The sequence below is a fragment of the Ixodes scapularis genome, unplaced genomic scaffold, assembly GCF_016920785.2.
Source record: "Ixodes scapularis isolate PalLabHiFi unplaced genomic scaffold, ASM1692078v2 PGA_scaffold11__112_contigs__length_91849675, whole genome shotgun sequence".
Taxonomy (NCBI): domain Eukaryota; kingdom Metazoa; phylum Arthropoda; class Arachnida; order Ixodida; family Ixodidae; genus Ixodes; species Ixodes scapularis.
The window spans coordinates 8729417-8746230 of NW_024609837.1; the positions used below are offsets into that span (position 1 = coordinate 8729417).

The 16814-nt window shown below is 45.6% G+C and overlaps 1 protein-coding gene across 1 annotated transcript; it reads right to left on the reverse strand.

The window, feature by feature from the left end:
* Positions 1 to 10246: 10246 nt before the first annotated feature.
* Positions 10247 to 16418, reverse strand: LOC8039526. Its single transcript, XM_029979464.2, has 4 exons — positions 16376 to 16418; positions 15529 to 15656; positions 14120 to 14275; positions 10247 to 10540 (listed from the first exon to the last, which is right to left on the reverse strand). The coding sequence occupies exons 1-4, from the start codon at positions 16416 to 16418 to the stop codon at positions 10247 to 10249; spliced, it is 621 nt and encodes a 206-aa protein (XP_029835324.2).
* Between the last annotated feature and the right edge of the window lie 396 nt (positions 16419 to 16814).

The following is a 16814-nucleotide window of genomic DNA, read 5'->3' on the forward strand; positions in this document are numbered from 1 at the left end:
TATTATAATGTACGCTAGAGGTTCAACTGGCGCTAGTGTCTATGCGACTTCCGTGACGCAAATTGAAGCAGACAGCAACCAGCCTACTTTTGCGGTGCTCCTGTGCATTCCTATGGGAAAACGCGCAAGCATTTTTCCTCTTCGCCGAAATATAACACGGAACACTTTGGTTATTTGGGTCGTACCGAATAGTATGTACCTTGATTAAAACTGTAAAAGTGTAATTGCTTTAATTAGCGCATTTTTTTTCATCAGTGAACGAGGTTTAACTTCGCTACATTTCAATCCCCGTAACGTGCGTTCCGCAGCAGGTGTGTAAAAACAAGCGACGATTCGACGCAAAATTACAATTGAAAGGAATATAGAGTGTGTTCAAGGCTCGCCAGCATTCCGGTGACGCTTATATATTAATAATATGCCAGTCCTGTCACTATATGAAAATGACCCCGTCGTGCTTGAGCGGATAAAAACATTCGAAATGAGAATAAAGTCCGTGGGCTATGAAAGGTGTCTCTTCGTAGTGTTTTCTCTGCCGGGCAGCTTTTATCGCGCACTTGTTCTCAAAGATTTCGAGCGTGCGGGTGATATTTTTAACGTAGAACAAACATCTTCGCTCAGAGCAGAAAGAATAAGCGGTACATACTTATTTAAAATCGGAATAGATTACGTGGCCTTCAAGTTATTTTGATCCTACATGCACGTATAGCTACTGATCCAGTGTTACTGCGTAGTTCTTGCCATCTTTCTTAATTTCCAGATGTTCTTCGGTCGTTTGGCACGTATATCCCTCGTGCTGAGAAGCGCTGACGTCGTGTTCGCGCTAACGGTGTCTGACAGCGCACAAAAATACACGTACGAAGCCACTTTAGCCCCGTTTTTAATGCATTGAATTTGAAAGAAAAACGCCGTAACTGACGAATTATTTCGTCGGCCTGACTGAGAAATGTTCCAATGTGCCTAGTACGTACAAATTATTTGTGATATTTGCTCTTATGATCGAGCGCAGGGAGAAAATGCACTCACTTTTTCCTATAGAAATGCATCACCGGAAGTCATTTTTCAACTGGTTGCTGTCTGCTTCAATTTGCGTCGGGACACTAGTGCCACTTGAACCTCTAGCGTGCATTATAATAACTCTATGCATATCTAGAAGGGGCTTGTAAAGTGATTTCTGCGGAAGTTTGCGTTACGTCCTAATTAAAGAAAAATACAGGCCACGCTTACGGCTGTTGAACGAAATAGGCTGCAACACTATGGGTGCGCTCTCCCCACGGAGCAGGCCACGTGATTTCAAAATCCCCAGTGAACCGGCGCAGATGGCTAGAGTGAATGCCTGTGTTGAAGTGGGTGCTTTCGGATGCTGGAATCAATAACAAGGGTTGAACTCCAATAGGACAAATGGTTTCTTGCTTCTAGCACGAACTTAAAGGCTGGTTCACACATTTGCGTTTGAGTGCAATCGAGTACGTTCTTTTTCCTCGTCGCGACCGCTTACGACGGGGCGACACAGAGGCACACTGGCGCCATCTATCAGGTAGCATTGGAAGCACTTTTGATCTCTTCGTAAGGTGAAGATGTACAAGACACAAAGGGATACATTAGTGCTTTTTAACATGTCAGAGCCATTGCGGTGACTTTAATGTGGACTCACACAGGAATGCTCTTGTTTTCGTAATACAAACGCCAAGCGAAGCCCATCCGTCATTTAGATTTGAAAGAAACGTGCTGTGCGACAAGGGACAAGTGAAACGTCATGCTCAATGTCCCGGGATACATTGCATTTTTTGTTTCGTCTAATCGTATTCTGTGCTGCTTCAAGCGGTGGGATTCTGGTATCGTTTTTGGTGATTTCTTGTCTCGTGCTCTACAGGAAAGTGAACACACATATCTTTTTTCTTAGAGTGTATCGTATTTACTACATTTTCTTGAACACCAGAACTTGAGGCCAACTTCTATCTTTATATAAAGGTTTTAAGCAACGGATTCTTCAACCGCGACCTAAAAGTGAACCTGACCGATGGAGCAGTGAGAGGACTGGACGACCTGACTCGCCGTCTCAGAAGCTGCGTCCGACCTGCCTGCGAAGTTGATCTGAGCGGTCTCCTGGTCACATACATCGCACAGGTATGACAACCCACCTTCCTGAAGATGACATTGACGAGGAGATGTGACTATAGGAGGCGCTCTGTCCAGCTTGTTTTGCACAGAGCTCAGTGTTTACCCAACACAAAGCGTGTGGGCTGAATTATTTCCGTCATCTCGCTCGGTCGAGCACGAGGCATAGATTGAACACGAGTGCTGCTACAGCGTTCGGCAGGACTTGCGTTGATTTGGTGCTTCCCTGATCAAACACGAGCCCCAACCGAACGTTGACAGAGCGTTCGGTTACGTCAGCCGAGCGCTGCGTGAGAAACACAAACGAATAATTCGTATTGTTGCTGTCAGGCCTCACATCTTTAGCTCTTAGCCTAGCCGCTAGGGGCGCGATAGTTGTATCTGCTTCCCTATACCCCATTTACCTCTAAAGGGCCGTTTACACGGTGGAGCTCCCTCGGGGAGGGATGTGCCTGGCGTCAGCGATCGGCGGATCCAGCGGTGCTCTTTCCCAGGCTCTAGCGTTCACAGGACGGCGGGGGAGCCAAGGGGGATGTCAGTGTTCTCAGACGCATTTAGTGGTCGCACACTTGACAACAAGGTTCAGTGCGCGCTAGCGAGAGAGGTGCCGGTGCATACGTGTACTATGCTGCATAAATTTACGCGGAACTACTCGTGCTTGGCTTAAGAAATGAGTGGGAGTTCTATAGATGGTGGAATCGTAGAGGCCGTGCCCTGTTGTGTTCCTTGTGGCAGCTGTAGATACGTCCACAGACTCGTGCCGCATAACGACGGCGGGTGCGCAAGATGGAAATGCCCATGGCTTGGAGTCCGGTAGAGGCAACTTCGGACCCCCTCCAAGCGCGGAGATTGACGTAGCTTTACGTCAAAATCTACTGAGTCTTGGCGAGTGACGAGGCTATAAGTACGTCGATCTTAAGGAAAGAAAGAATGGTATGGACCGTGCGACTGAGCACGTCGATTCACGCGCGTACGTCCTTCTCCGTGTAAACAGCAGCGTAGACTTACTTGCCTTTTAGATCTAAACATGTGTTCACCCGCGTCATTCGCCGAACCTCCTTCCGTAGATAGAAGCGACTGATTCTCTTAAGCGCTTTGGGAGAAAGCAGACGCACCGAATTTTCAGAGTGTGCTACGTTTATGCAACAGTTTATATTCTTGACGGCGGCAACTCAATAGACGCAGGGCGTAGTAAGTCCCGAACATTGTGTAACGCTTAGTAAGCAATGAATGCCATTGCAGCATTCACCAATAAGAACAGCGAAAAACGAATCACGAACGTAGAAAAATAGACGTAATAAGCTACGCCTTGCGCTTCTTGAGTTGCCAGTGACTAAACGGCATGCAAGTTGACCTACTCCTTGCGCACCTCGTGCGTTGGTTCACTCCGCAAATGCTGCCAGGTGCATTCGTCTGCCCCCCACATCAACCAATGACAGTGCCAACTTGGCTGCCTCATTATTGCGCGTTCTCTACGTGTTTTTTTATGTTATCCTTGATGAGTGTGCCCCTCTTTGCGTTTCGATGCACCAAGGGCGCATGTTAGAACACTTGCTCGCCGTATAGCATGGCCAATTCTTCTTGTAATTTCTCTGATCTCTCTCTCTGTCTCTCTGCTTCCAGACTCGGGGGGACGACTTGGTTGGAACGCGCAAGCACATCTGGGTTAAAGTAAGGGTCACGAGTGCGCCCGCTTTGTTCAACATGAACGATGTCAGAGCCCGGAACGCTAGCCTGAACTCCTTGTCCATCGGCCCCATCTCGGTTAGCACCACTTACGACGCCTACCTCGATCTCAACCCTAGACGGCGGAAGGAGTTCGTGGAAGAAGTGGAACGTTACACCCGCTGGAAGCTCGTCAAAATCCTTCGTGGGAGCTACTTGGCGGCTCTTCAGCGGACCTTTGCTGTTTCTTGATTAAACTATGTTTGTTCGTTCTTACATGCCTGGCTTCAGATGGTACGAAGTTTTCTTCCGCAATTTCGGGAGGAAGGGGCGTTGGGGGTGGACATGAAGGGGTTTGTGACCGGTTCCGGCAGCGCACTGCAGGTGGACAAATTGAGCAGTGTTGGAAATTATCCGATGTTCAAACTACCTCAAAAAGCAACTATGCTTACTGACAGCTCAAGGACCGAAGGGTATGTTCACGTTTTTTTCACACAGAAAGATTGAAACACCGAAATGTACGAAGGATGGGCACTCACAGTTTATTCATGCGACATGGGAAGGTGGGATTTGGACAATACACACAGAGCTCTAAAGGAAGAATTAAGTTCAAAAAATTGTTGGATATAGTTCACACAGGAGGAATTAAACTCTGAAATGGACGAAGTACAGACACTCAATGTTCTTTCAAACTTGAAACTTGAAATACAGTTGAAAGAGCTGTGTCTCTCACATTTGTTAATTTTAGTGTTTTATTCCTTGTGTGCAAACTGTAGTTTATCCGACGCACTCTGCTGCGTGTAATTTGCGCCTTTTGCTTCCAGATTCGTTCTTTGGCGTTCTTATCTGTTAACGCGGAAATATCATTGGTTGCTAAGCAGTGATAAGATGACAGGCTCTCGCGGTGCCCTGCGTTTCTTAAACTGGCAGTGACTGTAGTTGATGACGTAGTTACATTTGTTTAATTGGGCGTTTTTTTGTAAGACAACTGTACACCAGTCTAGGTTCTCTAATATTTCGTTTCATTGGGCTTACCTTGGTGTAGGTACTTCATTTATGGCTTCACAAAAATAATGACCGCTTCAAAACATCTTGTTTTTCGAGTGTCGGACCTTTTGATCTTCCTTCTTCGCGCACTGCTCGTGACTGCTAGCGCGAACACGATCTCGGTGTTTTGTTACATTTCGCTCTGAAAGAGTACTAGCTAGCTGTCATAAATATTCACCTTGTACTGTACATTAGTACCCAACTGAGCATTTTGCAGCACTATTCGTTCTTCGCCGCGTGAGTTGAAACCTGGTGGAGCCAGTGTGCAAACAGCCCCCAACCACTTCCTGTTCTGAACTAGACGGCGGGTTTCCCAGTATTGGCGCAATCAAATATACACGCTATCTTCTGGACATGGCCACTTGTAGCACTATGAGGCTTTATTAACTCTAACGATTAAAGAATATTGAGCAAAGAATTAGGAAATATACGCGAACCGCACGTACGCCGGGGCTAGCCAATATGTGGCGCCAGTTTGTTCCGAAATAAAAAAGGGGCCAATAGGGGTTTTGATGACATTACTTTGATACTACAGTAAAAACATAAAAAAACGGCAATGACTTGTTCGTGCTAATAACGTCGGGGAGCGTACCTGCAAAGGAATTAGTTGGTCACGCAGTTACTTTTTCTTATATGACGTTTACGGTAATAGAATCCGAACAGCAGCATGGTTCTATTTAGGGTGGTATGTTGGGCCAGTTGCTGACCCAATATGTTGTCGTTGTACATGATGATATGACCGGTTTTAAAACATCTTGCTTATCGAGAGTCGGAATTTTGATTCGGCTTGTGCGTACGCGTTGTTCTCGACAAACACAACAAACGGCCTGCATTTCCGCAAACAAATGTTTTCATGGTAATAAAAGCAATTCGAAAGTTTTTACTTTTTACTTTTTCCCACAATTTACGAATACTTGAAAGGATAAGACATTTAGGACGGGGACGTAAACAGGACTTCTTTCATTGAGCAGCAACATAAAATGGCACAACGTATAAAAACCGCCCCCCACCCCGTCCAAGAAAAAAACGTTTCAAAATTCTCGAAGAAGGAAAGGAGAAAATTGATAAACAGGAAAGGGACTTTACTATAAGTATAGAAGCTTAAAAAACGGTGGCGTCACGACGAGGTGTCAGTAATCTTGTCATCTCTGATGTTAGGAATCCGACCTCTGTCTTTGCCAGTGATAATGAAGGTAAAAAAAATGTTGTTGTTGACAGTCCCCATGGCGAATGATTCAATGATTTCTCTCCCAAATCTGTTGATGTGCCCGCCTAGCCAGTATTCTAGTATCAGAAAAATAAGGAATACGGTCATCGCACGTGCGGCTGTGAATGACGATTGGGTAAAAAGACTCATCTGAAGCTTTTGATGCTTCCAAGTTGTGTTCTCTGAGTCGATGCCTGACGCATCTCCCAGTTTTTACAATTTTCTCACTGCCGCAGCTTAGTGGAATTGAATATAATTTTTTTCTTCGGACTCTACGAACTTTTTGGCCTGTTTTACTTTGCACCCTCTGGGGCAGTCGCACCCAATTGATCTATTTTCACATCTGTTTTAGGCGCACACGATAGGAAAAAACCACTCTGGTGTCGAACTTGGTCGCGATAGATCTTAAACGGTGCGCGGAATTGTGCATGTCGGGAATCACAGCGAAGCGACCTTTCTTTTTGGGAACAACTTGCGGAAATTGTGGGCTGAGAGTAAATCTCTCTATGTGTGAAACAAAGTAGCTCAGCAGGAAAGCCTGCTTTCTCCAACCTCCGATGCTGCAACTTGAGGCTACTTTTGGAGAAATGCTTATACGACTGGTAGAATGCGGACTTGAAATGTGACCTCACTATGCCATGCTTCACTGACTTAGAGTGAGCACTGGTGAAAGGGAGGACTAGCTTCTCAGATTCTTGCTGGAAGGGCCAACAAAGACCTGAGGAATGATGATGTAACCTTAAAACCAGGGATTGTAACCCTTCCTTCGAAGGATTTTTCCGCGTAAAAGTTAGTCCGCTGCACAGTCACTGAAAAGGTTTAAAGATGCTGTCAGCGGACACAACGTCTGGATAAATGACCAAGTAATCGTCGACATACTTTAACACTAGGCACCCCTGGAACTACCTGTCCAGCTGATCGTTCATAACCCTGTCAACAGAAAGGAGAAGTATTCCACTAAGGACAGGTGCAAGGAAAGGGCCTATGCAAACTCCTTTCTTTTTTCTCTAAATCTCTGGTAATGTGGAGTACGAAGTTCCATTCCGCATTAAATTATATCTTTGGACATTGAAGATATGTACTACAGTCTAAAACCAAAACCCATCTTAGATTCTGTGACTAATACGTTTCATGAACACGGAATTTGCGAGTTTCGAAATTCCTCCGGTGTTTCGGTTGACGGCTTTATCGACCTGAAAATTATTTATTCGCAGTCCACTTCAATAAAATATGAGGGAAAGGTTTACAGACAAAAGAAAGAAGTTTGTATAGGTTCTTGTCTTGCCCTTGCCCATAGTGAAATATTTCTTCGTTTTGTTGACAGGTCTATCAACGATCAGCTGGACAAGTCCTTTCAGGGTTGCCTAGTGTTTAAGTATGTCGACGATTACTTGGTCATTTATCCAGACGTTGTGTCCGCTGACAGCGTCTTTGAAGTTTTCAATGACTGTGCAGTGGGACTAACTTTTACGCGGAAAAATCATTCCAAGGAAGGATTACAATCCCTGGATTTACGGTTACATCATCATTCCTCAGGTCTTTGTTGGCCCTTCCAGCAAGGATCTGAGAAGCTAGTTCTCCCTTTTACCAGTGTTCACTCCAAGTCAGTGAAGCATGGCATAGTGAGGTCACATTTCAAGTCCGCGTTCTCCCAATCCTGTAAGCATTTCTCCGAAGGTAGCTTCAAGTTGTAGCATCAAAGTTTGGAGAAAGCAGGCTTTCCTGCGGACCTACTTCGTTTCACTCTTAAGAGATTCATTCTCAGACTACAACTTCCGCCAGCTGTTCCCTAAAAGAAAGGTCGCCTCGCCGTGATTCCCTACGTGCAGAATTCAGCGCACTGTGTAAGATCTATCGCGTCCAAGTTCGACACCAGTGTGGTTTTTACCTGTCATATGCGCTTAAAACGGATGTGTAAAAAGGTTAATGGGAGTGATAGTCTCAGAGGGTGCAATGTAAAAGATGCCAGACAGTTCGTAGAGTTTGAAGAAAGAACGGTTCATTCAATTCCACTAAGCTGCGGCAGTCAGTACATCGGACAAACTGGGAGATGCGCCAACCATCGACTCAGAGAACACAACTTGGAAGTATCAAAGGCTTCAGATGAGTCGTTTCACCCAGTCGTCATTCACAGCCGCACGTGCGATGACCGTATTCCTTATTTCTTTGATACTAGAATACTGACTGGGCGGGAACATCAACAAATTTGGGAGAGAAATTATTGAATCATTTGCCATGGGGACTGTCAAAAACAATTTCTTTGCTTCATTATCACTAACAAAGAAAGAGGTCGGATTCCTAACATCAGAAATGACACGAATACTGACACCTCATCGTGATGCCATCGCTTTTTAAACTTCATATTTATAGTAAATTCCCTTTTCTTTTTAATAATTTTCTCCCTTCCTTCTTCGAGAACGTATCCTTTGGGGGGCGGTTTTTATTTCTTGTGCCATTGTATGTTGTTGCTCAATCAAAGAAGTCCTGTTTCCGTCCCTGTCGTAAATGTTTTATACCTTCATGTATTCGTAAATGGTGTAAAAAAGGAACAGGTAAAAACTTCCGGATTGCTTTTGTGACCATAAAAACATTTCTTTGCTGAAATGCAAGCCATTTGTTGTGTTTGTTTTCGAGAACAACAGGCACGTACAAGCCGAATCAAAACTCCGACTCTCGAAAAGCAAGATGTTTTAAACCCGGTCATATCATCATTGACAACAATCAGCAACTGCCCCAACATACCACCTTAAATATACCTATGTTTCGGTTCGGATTCTTTTACCGTAAACGTCATATTAAAAAAAGTAACTTCGTTATCAACTAATTTATTTTCAGGTAAACTCCCCAACGTTGTTAGCGCGAACAAGTCATCGCCATTTTTTCTGTTTTTCGTTCTAGTATTGAAGGAATGTCATCAAAACCCCTATTGGCCATTTTTTTCTTTCGCAAGAAACTCAGTGGCGTCATCTATTGAATAGCCCCGTCACAGTCCCGGTTCGCGTATATTTCCTAATTTTTACTCATCATTCTTTAATCGTAAGAGTGAATTAAAGTGCTATAAGTGACTATTTGCAGAAGTTAGCGTGTATATTTGATTGCGCAAATACTGCGAAACCCGCCGGCTAGTTCAGAAGCGGAAGTGGTGAAGTGGTTGGGGGCTATTTGCACACTGGCTCCACCAGGTTCCAACTCACGCGACAAAGAACGAATAGGGGTGCAAACTGCTCAGTAGGGTACTAACGTGCGAGGTGAATATTTATGACAGCTAGTACTCTTTCGGAGCGAATTGTGAGAAAACGTCGATGTTGTGTTCGCGCTAACAGTCTCGCGCAGTGTGCGAAGAAGCAAAATCAAAAAGCCCGACATTCGAAAAAACAAATTGTTTTGAAGCGAGTCATTATTTTTCTGACGCCATGAATAAAGTACCTACGCAAGGTAAACACAATGAAACGAAATAGGAGAGAATCTAGGCTTTTGTACTGTTGTGTTACAATAAACGCCAATTAGACAACTGTAACTACCTAATCAACTACAGTCAGTGCCAGCTCAAAAACGGAAGGCGCTGCGAGTGCCTGTCATCTTATCACTGCTTACCAACCAATGATATTTCCGCGTTAACAGATAAAAACGCCAAAGAACGAATCTGTAAGCAAAAGGCGCAAACTGCACGCAGCAGAGCGCGTTGAATAAACTACAGTTCACACAGAAGAAATAAAACACTGAAATGAACGAATGAGAGACATACGCAGCTCTTTCAACTGCATTTCAACTTTCAAGTTTGAAAGAACATTGAGTGTCTCTCCTTCGTCCATTTCAGCGTTTAATTCCCTCTGCGTGAACTATATATACAACGCGCTTGTGTACTTAATTCTTCATTTAGAGCTTTGTCTGTTCTGTCCAAGTTCCATCTTCCCATGTCGCATGAATGAACGGCAAGCGTCTGTCCTTCGTCCAATTCGGCGTTTCATTCTTTTTGTTCGAAAAAAGCGTGAACATCCCCTGCGGTCCTTAAGCTGTCATTAGTTGCGTTTCGAGGTACTTTTAACACCTCACGATTTCTAACACCGCTAAATTTGTCGAGCTGCTGTGCGCTGCCAGAATCGGTCACAAATCCTTTCAGGCCCATCCCCGTCATTCCTCCCTCCCAAAATTGCGTAAGCAAACTCGTTCCATCTTAATCTAGGCATGTCAGAGCGAACTGTCATAGTTTATTCACTGGTCAGCGAAGGTCTCCTGAAGAGCCGCCAAGTAGCTCCCACGAAGGATCTTGAGAAGCTCCCAGCCGGTGTAACTTGCCACCTCATCCGCAAACTCGTTGCGCCGTCCAGAGTTGAGATCGAGGTAGGCATCGTAAGTGGTGCTAACCGAGATGGGGCCGATGACCAAGGAGTTTAGGCTAGCCTCCCTGGCTCTGATATCGTTCATGTTGAACAAAGCTTCTGCGCTCGTGACCTTTACTTTTACCCAGATGTGCTTGACCGTTCCAGCCATGTCGTCCCCTTGAGTCTGGAAGCAAAGAGAGACAATGAGAGAGAGAGAGAGAGAGTGTGATCAGCTAGGTTACAAGAACGAGCAAGTGTTCTAAAATGCGTCCTTGGAAGAGGGCGCAAAGTTGCCTCTACCGGACTCCGAGCCATGGGCATTCCCTTCTTACGTACCCGTCGTCGTTATGCGGCACGAGTCCGAGGACGTATCGGCAGCTGCCACAAGGGACACAACAGGGCACGGCCTCTACGATTCCACATCTATAGACCTCCCTCTCGTTTATTGTGCCAAACACAAGTAGTTACGCGTAAATTTATGCAGCATAGTACATTTCTGCACCCACCAATTTTTAAGATTGCAAAAAGCTATGATATCGCCCTAAAGACAAGGACAATTAGAATAAGAGAAGACGAACGGTAACCAGAGACTGGGCGTTTCATTACGGTACCTGGAGCCCATCTCCGACTGGTGTGTTTAGTGTCCTATGCTGCCCATACATCAAAGATGGTTCCGAAGTGGCAACAAATGACGTCACAGAAGCCTAAGTGTCATGCTGTTGCATGTCGCGATCCTGGCGGTTGGTAGTAGAAATGCTAACGAGAAGCTACTAGTAGCACGACCGAACGCGAATGTCGCTGTAGTCACGGCGTCCCAATGTCTGGCTGCCGAAGCTTCCGTGGACTGCCACACTGGAGAGCGAGCTACAGCAGAACAGGCGTCTGCCACATACATCAAAGCTAGTGAGACGCCGCCAGGATCGCGACCGGCGATATCATGGCACTTCTCTGACGTCATCGGGCGGAAATTGAGGGACCACTTTCTTGGACGCGGTAAACACACCACCGGTCGGAGACCTGTTCCAGGCACCATAGTTTTATTGGACTCGTTTATATACAGGGTGATTCAAAAAGAGGCCAGGCTCTTTAAATCGACCAAAAAATTCGGTTTCTTAACCTATCGCGCTACGACTTTGTGCAGCGTTGCCCACAGATGGTGTTTTTGTTTTGTTTTGTTTTTTTTGTAAAATTTCTATAGAGCGATTTTACCTGAGGAAAAATTAAAGAAAGAAAAAGGCTTAGCTCCTATGGAAACGCAGCGACGCCACCGGTCTGCAAACAACACGGCGCCGTTTCGCACGGGAGACAAGAGATGGCGCAACGAACGCCGCCAACGAACGAGCGTACGGTGCCGAGAGCCGGCGTCTTTAGCAGACGAACTTTTCGAGTCAAAAGCGGAGCGCGTTCCGCAGGCGGCGACAGTCGCAGAAACAAAAACAGGCGCGGTAACAACAAGGAACTGCAGTTCCAAAGACGCCGGCTCTGGGCGTCGTATGCTCGTTCGTTGGCAAAAGTTGGCGTCGTACACTTTTTAAAGGGACGGTGCAGCGATATTGGGTAGGAATGCCTCTCGCTTTCCATAAACTTACTTGCACTATAGGGACCAAAGAATACCCGAACGCGACGCCACTGAAAGAGAAACGCCTTCGTCGCGGTAGAATTTGAAAAACAAAAGTTGATGTTTTCGTTGAATCTATTCGCAGAACGTGATGACGGCGAGAACGCCAACAATACGTTTCTTGGAAGTTTTTATCGAGCTTTGTGATCTCAGCGTTGATGATATTTAAATGCGGCTAATGCCGTGCACTCTAGCACTGCGTCGACGTTCCATTTCGACAAGTAAGAATCAATGCTTGGACATGCATTCGGGTAGTGGCTCGTGCTCAGTGGCCACGACGACGAGAATAGCCGAACCTTAACGATGCCGTGCACGAACTCAGCGCACTCCCAGTGCTTTTCTAACTCCAGCGCGTGGCTATGTTAAACACTGACGGCATTTAATCGGCTCCAGATTACGTGGCCGCTCCTTTTGCCTTCGAGTTCAGGGGGTAAACACTGTGCGTTTTCCTCAATTTTTAACAGCGGAGCTGTAAAGGGCTAGTTTCCCCAGAATCGTGTCTGCGACAAGCCGCGTGTGGACACAGAATTCCAGGCAACTACCGCCATCTATGAGCGACGGCGGCAACCTTTCCACTCTGGTTTTCACCAGAGTGGGAAAGCTGAATTTTTCTAGGCGTCGTTCTAGAAGTCGTGCTCTAAGCATCGTCCTAGACGTCATAGAGATAACGGCTCCACTGGGCCTCCTCCTTGAGCAGAGTGGAATGGCTGAAAGTTCGTCTTTTGCCTGCGACTGCCACTGCTAGCAGGAGTAAACGAACGCGTGTTTCATCGGTTATGAATGTCGAGGAACAATCCTAAGTGATACATTTAGTGAAAGCAGGAACACTTCTTCGCCCCTTTAAGATTTTTTTATCTCTTATGTTTACTACTCGCGTTCATCTTGTCTTCTCGTGTGCAGTAACACGTCAGTTGTCCTATAATCTCTGACTGTTTAAAAGATGCAGGGCGTATTATGTTCACGCGTCTTGCTTCGTAAATCATTCTCGGCATTCTAATTGGCTAATGCCGCCACCTGATTGGCTGAGGAGCGAAACTTCGATGCTCGGGTCTAGCAGGGGACTAGCAGCACGTTTCAGAAGCAGTCCGCGAATATGGCTGATCACCCCTCTAGTTACGTTATAATAGAAGTTTGAATTAGGACGATCAAAGCTTCCGTTTCGTCACGTGACTCAGCTCTCCACGCCTAAGTATAAGCGGGGTCAGTGAGGCGATATATGGGCGCTTAGCTGGCCCTGCGAGGACGTCGCTTCCACCGTACTGTTAGATTAAGGGGCGGTATTGAGATGAAGGAGAGATCCCTTCCTTTTCTTCCCCGAGTGCACATCAAGTGATAAGAACGTCACGTCTTTTTGCAGAGCCACGCTGTGTAGACATCCCAGGGAGATGGGGCAGCTTTTGTTCTGGCTGCACAAACATCCCCGCGGGAGACTTCTTTGGAATTGGCGGTATTTAGTTCGCCTGTCTGGCAACTTTACAGCGTTTTCTCTTGCTCGCTTGCCCATTCAAGAATCATCCTTTTTGGCAGGAAGCAGTTCGTCATCATCTGCAACTAATAGCTGCTGCTGTCGTAATCGCGTATCGCCGTTGCATGTACGCCTCAATTGTTTTACTCTCGGTAGCGCGCACCCGGCCTTGTTGTTGAGTTTGCGACCGATAAATGCGTCTGATAACACTGACACCCCTCTTAGCTCCGTCGTGTGTACGCTAGATCCGGGGAGAGAGCACCGCTGGTTCCGCCGATTGCTCACAACAAGCACATCCCTCCCCGCGGGAGCTCCACCGTATGAATTCCCCTTTAGGGGCGAACTGTGTATTGGGAAGCAGATCCAACAGTCGCGCCCCTAGGTGCTAAGTTGGGAAGTAAACCTGTGGGGACAGGAACAACACGAATTATTCGTTTGTGTTTCTGGCGCAGCGCTCTTCTGACGTAACCGAACGCTCTGTCAACGTTTGGTTGGGGTTCGTATTCGATCAGGGAAGCACCCAATCAGCGCAAGTCCCGCCGAACGCTGTAGAAAGTAATTCAGTCCGCACGCTTTGTGTTGGGTAAACTCTGAGCTTTGTGCCAACTAAGCTGGACAGAGCGCCTCCTATAGTACCATCCCACCGTCAATATCATCTTCAGGAAAGTGGGTTGTCATACCTGTGCGATGTATGAAACCACGATTCCTCTCAGATCAACAAGGCAGGTAGTTCTGAAGCATCTTCTGAGACGGCGAGTCACATCGTCCAGTCCTCTGACTGCTCCATCCGTTAGCTTCACCTCTAGGTCGTCGTTGAATAATCCGTTGCTTTCAACCTTTATATATAAAAAAAAAAGTTGGTCTCAAGTTATGCTGCTCAAGAAAGAGTAGTAAATGCGATACACTCTAAAGAAAAAAGATATGTGTGTTCACTTTCCTGTAGAGCACGAGAAAACAAATCGCCGAGAACGGTATACCAGAATCGCACCGCTTGGAGCAGCACAGAATACGATTAGACGAAACAAAAAATGCAATGCGCTCCAGGACATTGAACATGACGTTTCACTTCTGCGTAGTCGCACACCAAATTTTTTCTAATCTAAGACGTCTGATGTGCTTCGCTTGGAGTTTCTATTACGAAAAAAAGAGCATTCCTGTGCGAGCCCACATTACAGTCACAGCGATGGCTGTGACATGTTATCGAGCCCTAATGTATCCTTTTATGTCTTGCACTCGTACATCTTGCACCTTGCGAGAAGATCAAAAGAGTTTCCGATGCAACCTGATAGATGGCGCCAGTGTGCCTCTGTGTTTCCCCGTCGTAAGTGGTCAAGAAGAGAGACCACAACGCGCTCGACTGCACTCAAACAAAAATGTGTGAACCAGTCTTTTATACCTCATTCACACGACCGTAAAAGTACCTTTAGCTAAGGGACCATAGCAAAGGGACCTATGTTAAAGTTACCCTTATGTTGACCGTTTGAATGGGGTATAAGTTCGTGGTAGAAGCAAGAAGGTATTTGTCCTATTGAATTTTAACCCTCCTTATTGATTCTAGTGTGCTAAAGCACTCACTTCAACACTGGTTTTCGCTCTACCCTTCTGGGCCTGTTTACTGGGGATTCTGAATTCAGGTGACCAGCTCCGTGGGGAAACGCGCTTATAGCGTTCCAGCCAATTTCGTTCAACAATCGTAAGCATTGCCTGTATTTTTCTTTATTTACCACTTTACGACAACTTCCGCAGAAATAACTTTACAAGCCCCAGAAGCAACTTTACAAGCTCCTTCTAAATACGTGCTACGGAAAAAAAAGAATATCGGGTGCATTTCGAGCCCCTTCAACCTCTTTCTACGCGCAAAAGAGAACTCGAATATTCAGAGCGAAAACGGACTTACGGAAGCCATTTGCCTGGAACGCTAGCTAACTTTAGTTTTTTGTTCCTAGGGAGCCGGTCATGTGACCTCGAACTCTCTCTCGTGGCTATTTTAACCGCTGGGCGAGACACCCGCATTCACCAGCAAACCGGCACAGGGTCGGTGCAAGTTAGAGCAGCCCGTCTTGTGTCCACTGTAATAATGTTCCATTACCGTGAAGCTGTGGAAGGGAATGTGCGCCTCCAGATGAAGCGAACGTTTGTTCCTAGTGTCAGACGGTTGATGCCTGCCAACGGTCTTGTCAACATGGTCGTTGAAGTCATTCACGGTCGCCCCATTGCCTAGAGAAACAAAAAGCACCCTTCACCACAGTCTGTGAAGAGGATTTACTCTTTCAATAAATAAATGTTGTATGTTTATGACGGACGCCGCCATGCTGAGCTCTATCAAGGCGAACCTCCATCAATTAACTCAGGTAGGCGTGCTTAGTTGAACCAAAAGATCGTTAGCGGCTAGCGCCGCCGTGTTTCTCCGGCCGATCACGATTGAGTCGAGTGTCGTTGGCTTAAGGACTGTTATAGACGCTAGTCTAACTAGGAGTGTTCCAACTTTTGTTCATTGGCCTACGGCGTGAACAAAAAGAAATGACACAGTTTATACTTCTTTTCTCGCAAAAGTAAACTACTCATCGGCAAACGCTCATTTTGCGTTCAAATGTAGCGCTGCAACTCCGAAACAGACGCCAAGGTTTCAGAAGTAGCCACTAACATACCCAAAAATTGGGTGATTTGTGAAAAAAAAAAAAAAAAAAAAAGGAATGGGGAACTGGAGCCCAGCTTTGCCCCGTTTTCCGTAACAGGTATTTGAATATACCATTGAAAGCCGTATTTCGGCAATGTGTGGTTGATACGTACCAACAGGCTTTCCGTAGAAAAACATCGATCAGTTAGAAGTGGCGACGGCATTTTATCTACAGAAAGCTCTTCAGCCGCATTTTTTTTTGTTTTTGTTTTTGTGTGTGTTTGTGTGCGACTTAACAAGAAATAATATCTTGACTTACCAAATGTGCTTGCAGCGAGAAGCAAGGTCACGAACCTCAACATTTTTTTAAAAGCCTTTGAATCCCTAAAAAAAACACAAAGGAACAGGAAGGCGAATAAAAAAACCACATACAGGAACAATATAGAAGCAGCCTGGAGAGCGAGCGGCAGGTAAAATTTTTATACCATCACTCTAAAACGATGAACATAAGTACGAAAAGTTTATAGAAAATTATAAACGGCCGTGCTTATAAATATGCTGAACCCTAGCTTTAATGTTACACACCTAGGGAAAGAAACAAAAAAAAAATATTTTTTTCCCCAAAGCTCTTTTGAGAGAGATTTGCTGCAATTTAAGGAGATAGCTCTGCATATGATGAGGCAAAAAATATGTTTAAAACTAAAAATAACAAAAAACAAAACAAAAAACTACACTTTGCGCTTTGACATTGAGCATGG